Raw genomic sequence first — 12,786 nt, 5'->3', positions numbered from 1 at the left:
TGTTACGAGATTTATATTTGTAATAATTGTGCAAACGGTAATATAACGATTATTAATGTGTGATTATTTATTTAAGAACATCTCGACTATCTGTTGAAATACTGTATTTAATATTTATTATTTAATTAATTTAATATTGATTTAATATTTTCCACAATTTAGCTAAGAATTATTTTTTTAAATGTATTCAAGATTTTCTTTTTCCTATTCCAAAAATCCATTAATAATTACTTTTTAAATAAATTTTCTTTTTTGATATGTTTATTATAATATTATATTACAATATTTTAATATTACACTAAATCTTTAAAAATTTAGTAAAAATCTTCAAAATGTTGTTAGAAGGAAGTTTATCGAGACGTTATTTCTTAATTTATTTACGTTTCAATTATCTACGTTTTATAAAATTAAAATTTTCTGCGGTATTTTTAAATTGTACTCGAAACAAAGAAAATGGAACAACACCTGCGTGATTAACTGTATAGGTATACGGTCGACACGTGTTTGGCAAGCAACCTTAAGTATCGACGATTTGAATTGTACAAGTTCCACAGTGGTTGCCAACAGAATGTCTCAGCATAATTTACGTCGCCGTGATATAATAGATGCAATAATGACAGCGTTTCCTATGCGAATTACAGTGGCATGTCGCCAAGAAGGTCAAAGTTATAAATTATCGTTTTTTTTTCTAACAAAACTGCATAACCATTCTTGCGGTATCGAGACATTTTGATATTCCTCGCGCGTCTTAAAGCAATTCTTTTAAAGCGACTCCCTCGCCGAGGCATTGTTGCGAGCGTTGCAAATAATTACTTCCGAGTTACTTCACTGAGGAATTACGACGAGAAATATATATTCTGTCTTCGGAAAACTTTCCAAGTTCCTCGTATCGTTATAGAAATTCGAGTAAGTTGTCCGGAAGTGGCCGGAAAAATAATCTTCCGTAATTTCAAGTATAAGCTTCGAAAGAGAATATTTATAACGATACGAGAGTGTTCACCGAATGTGAGAGTTCGCAGAAATGGCATCCTGCACATATCATCGAATAAAAGAACTATGTTCTCCAAACAGCGAGGCTTAAGAGCTCAAGTGCGCACCTACATACGCCTCACACTTCCCAATATATATATACATACACATGTGCCACATAGAAATACGTCGTTGCAGAGATGACGCAGGCCAGACTGGTCGAAAGATCCAGCGGATACCCCACTTTCTACGATCCAGAAGATCGTTGTGGATCAGAGACGCGCGTTCAGGCACGTGCGAAACCAAGCGAGCGTCACGAAAGGGCACCAAACACAAAAGCCGAATAATAAATTTGCAAGGGAAACGCGAACCCGCTTACATAAGCTCGATCGCACGCCGTCTATGAAGCTAGTCGTTCGGAAATATCTGTATGTGCTTCTTTCGAGATCATCCGTTGAACATGTCCAAGGACAAAAAGCAAATTGTCGAGAAACATATCAAATTCTTTTCCTTTATCTATGTTAAACTCGAATAATCTTTAAATTTTCTTAGATTATCGAATATACGTATTTTAATATGATAATTTTAAGTCTTTTTATTAAACCACGTGAAACGTTGCCAAAAGTTGATAGTTGCCAAATCTGAAAATTTCTCGGGAAAATTTCTCAAAATGGGAAAACGACATTTTGCATATTCATTCTTCCGACCGAATCAGGCGACAGGGTCCCATCGATCGCGGATACTGCACCTCCGTGTGCTGCACCGCTTTCTTTCTTTCTCTCTTGTCTCTCTCGTCTCTCTCTCTCTCTCTCTCTCTCACTCCTCCCTATTCGTCATTATTACGCAACTCGAGATCGGAACGGAGCAGGCGGGTACAATATACGACTGGAGTATCGGCCCGAAAGGTGGTGGCTACGACGATGCCGGTGGAGAAGAGGTGGTAGGGAGAAGCACGCGGTCGGTCCAAACTCCGCCGGAGCTGCATGTAGTCGGCGGCCGGAGCGGATAGCAACGCGGTTGAGCGGAGCGAGTTCGTCTCCGGAATCTGAAGCGTAAACGTGGCGCGCCGGATACACAGCACGGAAATCGTCGGGTATACTTTTTATCTTTTTCTCTTTTTCCGAATCCCGCGAGCGTGGGTGAGAATCCAATTGACCTATTCGCAGTTTCAATTAAATATCGCGTGCGACCGAGTGCCGATACTATCGAGCGTGAAAAATATTTGAGTTCATTAGAAGTGCAGAGAAGAGAAGATCATTCCGATAAAGGATTGATGAATGTTTGTGAACTATTGGTAGAGAGACAGAAAGAGATTGTGGCGGTAGGACGACGCAGATTGGATGCGCGTGCAGTTATTGAAAATATTTTTGATAGGTAAGAGATCTTTTTATAAATAAACAAGTAGCGAGATTCTTAATAGTCTCTAAATAAAATTGAAATTATAACTCAGTTTATCTCATTATGCAAATATAATAAAAAATTGTTTAATAAGAAAATACAGTGATTTTTATAATTCAAGTTTAAAAAGTTCTTAAAATTAAAATTACATGATATAAATCTGAAAAAATTTTATTTAAAAGCGATTATAAATACTTGAACGAAAAAGTTCAAAGAAAAATTGAAGAATGCGATAATAAAGAATAATTGTATATTATAAACACTAATTAAATTAATTACTAATTAAAAACATAAACTAATTATTTGCAATTTTAAAATTCTTGGAATAACTTGACGTTACTACTTGTCTTAATAATTTTTAAGTGATTATTTATGTGCTTGAAAAAATGTGTTGACAGCTAACATAAGTAATTTGAATAATAAATTATTATTGGAGTATAAATTATTATTTAAGAGTCTGTTATGCAAATAAGGTTTCACTCAATTAAAAACTTATTCTATTTCCGTGAAGTCCCTCTTCTTCATTTGTGCAGTTACTTATTATGCAAACAAAATTATATTCAACGTAAACACATAACAAGTTTTTATCTTTACGATCGTTCGTAAACTCCTCCGCGAAATCCGTCTTCGTTGTACACGAAATCATATATAATTGGTAAATCGGATAATCTCGACGCATGTAATTCGCGCTTCAGAAGTTTAACGTCCGCAAACCGCACGCAGTTGCGAATGTAATAGTATTGTGTAGCCAGATAACAACCTGACTGCGATCAACTTCGTCGTGATACACGCAAACGGTGATGTTCATCGAGATCAATTAATAGAACGTTATTAATTCGATCCGGGCTTTGAAGACGTCGCGAGTTGCGCGCGCTCGTCTATAATGCGATAAAATGTGTCGCGTATAGCTCTCGTCGACAACGAGCAGTCTCACCGATTAATAAGATTAATTCGCGTGTTGCGGCAAACTGGCAGAGAGTTACTACACCATTTAGATATACGAGGATTACGTGCTGATGCATCGCCGATAACTGAAGAAATGCAAAATATCGACTTACAGAAGCTACATTTTATTTATGAAACAATATTTTGTTCGAATGGTAATGCAGTAAAGAATAATACAATAAAAAAAAGTCCATAAATAATACAGAGTCTTAAATATTGGAATGGATATTGTTATTAATATTTTCAAATTCTTCACACTTTTTTCGATTAACAATATCATAAATTATCACAAATCATAATTTAAATTTCGTAAATAAAGCATACAAATGCACATCATCTCGCACGACATTTCTAAGTCGAAACGGAAGGAACGCGACAGATTAGTCTGACTAATTGCAATTAACAACGATTAATTGAGCTATTAATCATATTAAATCCAACCAATGCGCAATTTCATCCCCAGCCATAAACACCTAATGCAAATTAAATGCTAAAAGATAATTATAATGCACGAATGTTTGCATAATAACACAGTAAACGAGGAAATGAACATTATAACTATAGCGAGATCTAGAATTTAATTGGCTAAGACATTTACATTTAACGTGATAAATGTAGCGCTTTAATTTTAATCCTCTTCGTTGTTTCGAAAATCGCCTGCATAATAAGTAAGCAAATAAATTAACGATTAGACAGGTAAACGCAATTTCGTTTATACAGAAGCGCAGAGATTTTAGATATAGACTATCCTGAAGCACGCTAAATAGCGCGATGATTCTGCAAGATCGAACGCAGAAGTCTGGAGGTGTAATTGATTTAGGGAAAATACGAAGCAACTGGAAATGTTGGACCGATTGTACGAGTATCGAAGGGACATGATTAATTTAAAGCGACTTCGCCGCCACGAGCCGACTAGGTCCCACCGGCAACGTAGTCCCTATCGCGGGGTCATTTATAGCCCCTAAAACGTGCCTCGTGTGCAACGTGCATCGGAATCGATCGATCAAATCGCAATATCGGTTTGCGTCGACGATAGTCGCGTATACGTATAACGTACCGGTCGACGGCGCGATGCATCATTAATTCAGTTCTGCCGGCTCGGGTAAAAGGAACGAAACGGAGGAATGATGCACGCGATCGCAGTTTGAAATGTCATACTCCGAGGATGTATGCGTCTGTGCGCGCAGTGCAGCTCCATTTAACGGAATCGTGTGTAATACCGAAGTGATGCGAGAGTGAGCAATACGTCGACCGTGATATCCACGTCCGCCCGTAGCGTCGATACGAGAAATTTGCGTGGGCGTTGTAAAATAAAATATACGTACGGACGCATTTGCGGAATTTATGGATCGAGTACTCGTAAGTTAAATTGCGATTTCCAAAATTTCTCAAATTTATTGAGAGAGAATTCGTGAAGGTGCGATGTGTGCGGCTTTGTGGAAATTTTTCTACAGTAATTTGTAACTCCGTGATCGCGCGCTGACCTTCCCCTCCTCGCTTCAGGTTTACGACAACAAATGGAACGTTGTCAAAGAGCAGTATTCAGGTGTTAATGACCACTCAATCGTCCGTATGATGTAGTGCAATGGTTCACGAAAGTGACGCATAATCATCGTCCGTGAGCTTGTATTTCATCACGTTAATCAAAGTGCTTTTGCGCGCTGACCGTCGCACCACAAAGACGTGAATGGATGCGATTCTATTTCGGTTTTTCTGATTTCTTTCTGTGATCGAGATCTCGCTTTAAGTCTCTATTTTTGTACGTTTGTGTCCTTTATTTCCCATTAACTTGACGAATTTCATTTTACAGAGTCTCACTCGTGAACAAAGAGACAAATATATTTCGTTCGAAATAGACAATCTTTTTACTGCAATTCCTTGCTCTATCCAATGTGACAGGAAATAAAAATAATTTTGTTCTTTTGGAATGCTTTTGTTTATCCGAAGAAAATAATTTACTAAACATTAACGCGCCAAGAAATTAAATAATTTTCTTAGATATTGTTAATTACCACGAGAAAAATATTGCAAAACATATATCTAATTTTATACTTTCATTATTTTCATCTTAAATTAATTAGAACCATATTAGAATATATTCGAAATAATTTCTTCTCTCTCTAATACCATTATTATGTATATATTCTCTTAAAAGCAGAAATTCTTTTATAAAATTCTGTTACAAAATCCATCAATTAAGTAATTAACTCGAGTACACCAGTCCTTTTCCCAAGCAAAGAAAGGTCGCCTAACGCATTTCGTGATCCCTATCGCAAAAAATGACACGGCTCTCTAATTGCGAGTGATATCGATCGTTGATGCACACCGCTGTAACAATGCATGAAAACGATACGGGAGCTACAGGGAGTCACGTACACAGCCGTGTCGTTAATAACGCCATTAGTCGAGACACCGTCACGTTAGTAACTGACTAATAGCCAGCAGGAGACACTTCAGTGTCTCCTCTTCTTCCCCTTGACTCGACTCGCCTGTCTGCATTATGCCAAACTTAACACTATTATCGTCAGAGATATACTCTTTTTTTTGCGCGACGGTCTCGTCCTCTCTTTTATCATAATTGACTCATAATATTCAGATGGTTCTGCCTGAATTATTGCAAGAAATAATTAATTATCTTTCAGAAATGTTCAGGCTAAATATAAAATGTGTATAATATGCTTGTTACAAAGATTCAATGCCTTGAAACGCATCACTTCTCGGAATGTTTAAATTTAACAGCGTTCGTTAAAAATTTCATCTTTTTCAGAATGAATATGTATTCCAGTAATAATTCTGAATTTAGAAATGACGACTGTATTTTCACTCTGTAGATGATAACTATATTAATGCAAAAATATCGTTATCTTTGTTACTTTTGTATGCATATTCAGTTTCACAAGTGATTAATGTTTTATTCATAGAAAATAAAAAATTCCTTGTATTTTTCCCCAGTATTTACAAAATAGAAATACGAAAGCAATTTTTTTAAAACGTCTGTTTTAACAATGTTCACAAAAAAAAGAGATAAGCGCGTAGATTGCTTTGCCTAAAAATATACAATGATTAGAAAAAAGCACACATGTGTAATCCAATTTAAAATTCAGAATAAACCGGATCGCGAGAGATATCTGTTCAAATATATATTGTTCAACAAATATATATATTGTTTCTCACTCAGGAAAAAAATCTCCACAAATTATAATAAGTCAATTATTTCACATCATATCGACGCTTATCAGCGACACGACCAGACTGATGAAATAAAAAAAACTTTAAAAATATCCGGGATCGAATTACGTATTGATAAAATACTTATACAGATATATGAAACATAAACGTGAATGTTGATGTTAAAATTATCGCTATCATACATGTAGGATGTGATTCAATGTCAATCTACTTCAGTTAAAACATAAAAACATTCAAGAAATAATGATAAAAACAGAAATATTTTAATTGTATATTAATATTATAATATTTTAATTACATAAAAATAATTAATTAAAATATAATATCTTATGTTTTAATTAATTACTTTTATGTAATTTATAAAACTTCTGATTAAAACAAAAATTAGGAAAGCTCTAATAAAATTTCCGACTCGATAGATGCAATACAATTTTTTTCTAATTTTCCAGGGAGTATAGCTTCACATTTTTTGCTTCCTTTCATTTTGTAAAAGAATGACTTCACTGGCAAGGGTTAACTAACATTTCAATTTACGTGAGAGGCTTTCACTTTTATACTATCGACGTTGTCCGTAACGAAGGCTTTCAGCTCTTACCCTCTGGGGGCAGTGTCATTTCCGTCCTAGCATTCTCTGAAATTAACGAAATTCCCTTTCTTGCAAAGCCTTCTCGAGTAACTCGACACTCGTCTCGCCGAAGTTCGCCAAGGACCGTATTCCGTATTTCGCGTGCTTTCAGAAAAACTTTTTGTGGAGAGTAGCAAGACTGAAGGGTAGCCCGGTGGAAAGAACGAGGAGTTTGTTCGTCGATTAAGGCTCCGCATGGCGCGTTTGCGATTTCCCGAGTGTTACGTGCCAAAACGTGAGGCATCTTGAGGACATGACAATGAAAAGTTAAAAAATTTTCATACTAATGTAATTTTGATAGAATGCCTCATATATTTAAAAATCTGGGGCGTGATATGACGATGGGCATATAATAATATTTTAATGACGATAGAATATATCGTTAAGATGATTGATTGAAAGGAAATAAAAATCATTGGTAAGATTTTATATCGTTTGCAATATAGTTTTCGAAACTCGAGCTCTTTAATCTTAAAAAACAAACTAAAGAACAAAAAATATTACTCCGATGTAACATTTATCTGCGTAAAAATGTAAATTAATTTAAGTCACTTTTTCAGTTTTAGTTGCGTAACATTATTCGCATTTAATTTTATATAAAACGTTCATATAATTATACTGATAAAGAAAGAGAGAGAGAGAGAGGTTCCGATACATATTCGATCACATGAATTATTCGCTCGCGCCGATCGAGAAACCTTTCAGTAAAACAAACTCGTTCGATCAACCGCGATATCGGTCGCCATTATTCGCTTCGGTAGAAAAATGGAGACTTATGGAGAATTTATGTTGCCGTTATTTCTTTTTGATTTTCACGACAGTCGCACATATACTTTATTGTCAACTCTATTTCAAAGCGATATAAAAAATTATTGCGACGCAACTACAGATTTTTCATCTTTGTGCATAAACACTTCTGGAAAATAAACTTTCAAGAAAATACAGTCAGTTCAAATTTAAACATAAAGTTATTCAACTATTCCCGAGAAGGAATATCGTTCAATTTACAATAAACTCCTTATATTCTGACGCTTTTAGGTACTTGAAAATTACTGATGTTTCGAACAACGTTTTAATAGGAAAAAAAAATTTACATTAATAAAATCTAAAGAGATAAAAAAATCTATTTCTAAGCAGTAAAAAAGACATTTAAAATTAAGCTTGGCATTTTCAAGAGATAATAAAAAATAATATATTTATGGACTCTAGCTTCGCATTTTAATAAAAGGTAACTGCGTCCTTGTAAAGGCTTCTCTTGGAAACCTCATGTCAAAAGTCACGACACAAAATATCAGCAGCGCGAATAAGAAATAGCACGGCACCCGGCAGTGCTTTGAAGGATTTATCGTATACTGTATTATTTGCTGTACCGACTGTATATACGTGGTGCACGCATCGTAAAGCGGCAATGTATGGTTCCCTGAGGCCCTCGTTTTATGTCAGGAGCAAATAATACGGTGCATTTGCCAGAACTCGAGAGCTGGGAGTTGCGGATTCCTACCGCGACCAGATAGATTCACATGTTGACCCTGAACGATATATCGCAGGAGCTTCCAATAATTTAAAGTTAGAATTACGCGGATGGCATTAATTAATGGACTTCGCTTGATCTAATGTCAAAGATGCAACTACTGTCAGTCAACAAAAACTTTTCGGCTTCGCATTTTAGCTCCTATATGAGTGTATGATATCGTATTATGGGCATAATGTAAAATCATAAAACATTAATATCGCCATTTTCATTTTTGCCAGCGTGCTTTATCGTTAAAACCGAAATATGATGTTGCAATTGTCGTGCTCTCGTTTTCACATAGGTACTTCCCTCTCACGTTTAATTTATTAAATTACAATAAAATTCCTGAACCGAGCAGGCACGCTGCAGATTGCATTGACTGCACTATTTGCACGATCCTAAAATTGTGCATTTTTGAGATAATTGCGCCAATAAATAAATTACATTTATAAATTCGAGGATAAACAACGAGTGCGCTCAGTACGTTTGTTATTTAGATACACGCATGGACGAGCGTGTTGCGTGACGTGCGCTGCGAGAGTACGCACAATGTAATTACAGTTTAATTAATATATTGGTTCCACCACCCACCATCGCGATCGCTCTGATTACGCCGGGCTTGTGGCCGATTTGTCCTTCGGATAAAGGAAGAATGTAAGTGTGTGAGCGAGCGCGGCGCGTATGCTCATTCCTGGAATAATAATTAATTATTCGGAGCCTTCTCGGCATGCCGTTCGCGGTTGATTAATGCCTCGCGGGCATGAATCTTAATTAAGAGAGACGTCCAGATCAATCGCGGTGGACTTTACGGCCTTTCTTCGATCGAGAACTTTAGCTCTGATTGCGCAACTTTTTCGATCGTTTCGGCAGAAGTCACCGAAGACACATAATTGAGCCATTTACAGACTTAAACTCCGGTAATTTGTTCTTCGAATATTTTCATTTTCCACAGAATGCATTTTTAAAACAGTTACATTTTGCGTTACACTTCCATGTATAATTTTTGAAAGTAATTACTTAATAATTAATACGTGCAGTTTAACATTTAACTTTACTTTATAAACAAAAGTTAAAATAACATTACGATGCATAAGACGTAATTTTAAAAAATCATAATTTTTATCGCTGCTTAGATATTAAAATATATGTATATATATTTATTATAGACATTATTAGGACATTAATTAGAAATGCCAAGGTTTAAGCATGCGATATCAAAGCAGCGTGACGCAAAGTAATTATGAGAAAATTATATTAACTATATTTTCAGAGCTGTGAGTATTCATTTTATTTTATGAGTCTATTAGTCAAAAAGACCTTTCAAGGTGTATTCGTAGCTGTCACATTATATGCACATACGAAAACGTAATTCGTGATCACACACATCAATCGTTATCTCACGAGAAACTGAGGTTTACGGTAACGCACGATTAAACGAGAGAATCACGTTATTTCCTATATTTTACACATCAAACGGTGATTTATGTATAAGATTAATTTATATTACTGAAAATTTTAATTTTCTTCGATATATTTAAAAACTTAAATCTAATATTTAACGCAAAATAAACAACACGTTCCAAACATGCGGTGTTATATGCTCGTCAGTATATTTTATCCTAAATAAAATATTTTCACAAGTGCAACGTTGTAAATATGCTTTATCAGTCTTTCAATGCCATTAAGTAGTAAAAACCGAATAATCGACCACTCTGTGATAAGATTACTACAAGTTACGATGTTCTTATCGCATCGCTTATGGCCTCTGCAATATTAATCAGAAGTATAATAACCAGAAGTGAATAACAACAAGAAACGAAATATTCGCCTGCGGGCGATATATGGAAATGACTCGTTTGGCATACTGGTCTTACGTTACAATTAGCAAGTAACGAGACAGTTCCGACGTGATGTGGCACACTTTTATCATTTTTTGCGTTATGCAATTTGCCGGAGGAAATGCGAAATTCTCACGTTTTCTTGCGCTTTCTCCGCGTGAGACCGCAAAAACCAGCTGATTGTTCCATTATTAACGTCCACTCATTTTTTTTCTCCTTGTATTCATTTCTCTCTCTCTCTCTCCCTCTCTCTCTCTCTCTCTCTCTCTCTCTCTCTCTCTCTCCTCGCGCCATTTCCGGAGATATAAAACAACGGAAAATATTAACCTTTCTGCTGAACTTTTACCTTAAAGTTGAATTAAATTTCCATCGGTAGAGAGCTTTTTAATCACACTAAATAAGCTTTCATCTTTTCTTAAGAGAACAAAATTAATAAGATCTCAAAGTGAAAGAAAAATAATATTTTAACGTGCAAGTGTTCTCAAAAGAAGTGCATTACTTCTTCTGAGGAAAAAATAAATTTTAAGAAAAACAATACAGCAAAAAGTTAAGAAACTAGATGGAAACAGCTCTCATATATGAATCATGCGGATAATTAATTATCAAGTTTATAAATTGAGGAATAAATGAAATTCCATTTTAAAGACAAAAGTCCACAACGTTAGACAAATTGCTTGATTCTCGAGTCTCTAGCGCTCTCTCGATTCTCGTCTACGCCACGCCGACAGTGCGTGGCAATTTACGCGCGTATCGCTCATTTGTCGGTCGGACGCGGTTGCAACGGCGGGACAAAATGCAGATAAATACGCATTCCGCGGTGGTACGTGCTTCAGGTACGTAAACAACAACGGACACGCGTCGCCGGGTTTTTGCGGTGATCGCGATCCCGAGACCGAAACCCTGCATCATTCGTGCTCGCTCGTTGGCATTCGCGGATCGTTCGCGGCTTCACATCGAGTGTTAAATGTTTTTCTACGGAATGCGTTGTACATACGTCCCGGCGATATTCCTTGCTGAGCATAACAGGTGACAACCGGTTGCCGAGACGTGTGTGCGTTTGTACGAAGAAACTGCATGTAAAAACTTTCCGCGTTCGATGTGTACTCAATTATAAATGAAAACTTATGACGCGAAGGTGTGAAGGTTATTTTTTTAATCTTGCATAGCTGCGAGATGCGTTTTCACGAAAAACGTACAATAGAATTTTGAAAATTTATGAAGAAATTACGAAGCGCTCACACACATATTTTTTTTATTTTATTTTAATTACAAGTCATTTCAATATACGACACAGAATTTTTGTAATTGCAAAACAACTTTTTTACGTAGCTCTACTCGTACACTGTTATGTCAATTAATTGCACTTGCAACGACACTTCACCCCGATGTACGACGATACATTCCTCGAATAACATACATGTTCTTGCGTGTAAACATCTGTCACTGCGGCTAATTTTTGTTTCGACATCGCGCATTTCTCGCGCAAAACGCAAACGTTTTTACGGTTAAAGTTGTTGAAAATTACATGCGAAAGTAACTTGCAAAAGTTGGATTATTAAGGAAAGTAAAATACCTAACAAGATTAGATTATTAAAGAAAGTTCTTAATAATGAGCAAACTTCAAATTTGCGAACAAATTTTTCAAGTCATCTCTTTATGTAAAAAAATCTACATAAAAATGTAAATATGACTATCATAGAAAATGTTTTCTTTTTCATTAATTACCAATATTGAAAATTACTGTAATTAAAATTATTAATTTTAATACTAACAATCATTTAATTTTACTTTAATATTAAACTTTAAAATTGCTCGCATTTGATTTAAGATTGCTAGCAATTTATTTATTTCCTAATAGTAAATTACGATAATTAAAGCCACGTTTTGTTATGCCAGGATAATAGATATTGAAACATCAAAGTTATAATTAAAGGAGTACTAGAAATTACTGTATGCAATCCTGAATCCAGTATGCAGTTTGCGCAAATTATACGGGAATAGTTTGATAGGTTTGCGCTGAACTACCTCGCCTTATTCGACGCATTTGTAAGCGATGATGCGCGCAACTATTCCCTATGCGCTTGTGTAAGCAAATTGTTGAAGGACGCTTCAGCACACGGGATTTGATTTTACGAGCAAATGGCTATAATTACGATGAATTAATCGTCTTATATTTTCCCTGAGGTCTTACTTATACTAGTAGAAATATAAAGAAAACTACAAATAAATCTAATTGTAAGAGAATAAAGATAATAATAAGTCATGAACATTGTAATATGCGATAGTATCCATTTTTCATCCTTCGTAGA

The 12,786-nt window shown here is 35.5% G+C and overlaps 1 protein-coding gene across 2 annotated transcripts in view; it reads left to right on the top strand.

Annotated features, from left to right (window-relative positions):
- LOC105449576 (calcium/calmodulin-dependent protein kinase kinase 2) overlaps window positions 1-12,786 on the top strand; it is a 66,194-nt gene that overhangs the window by 29,482 nt on the left and 23,926 nt on the right. The window contains exon 1 of one of the 2 annotated variants that reach the window (XM_011688847.1): window positions 1,940-2,343. The exons of the other annotated variant lie outside the window; for it this stretch is intronic. Within the exon in view, the coding sequence (XP_011687149.1) occupies window positions 2,243-2,343 (101 nt within the window). The 5' untranslated portion in view covers window positions 1,940-2,242. Of the gene's footprint in view, window positions 1-1,939; window positions 2,344-12,786 lie in introns of those variants that run through there. 2 annotated transcript variants of the gene reach the window in all.

Source organism: Wasmannia auropunctata, unplaced genomic scaffold, assembly GCF_000956235.1.
Source record: "Wasmannia auropunctata unplaced genomic scaffold, wasmannia.A_1.0 LD336074.1, whole genome shotgun sequence".
NCBI classification, from domain to species: Eukaryota; Metazoa; Arthropoda; class Insecta; order Hymenoptera; family Formicidae; genus Wasmannia; species Wasmannia auropunctata.
Note: the sequence above shows the minus strand (reverse complement) of the source record. Positions and strands in the feature narration are given on the sequence as shown.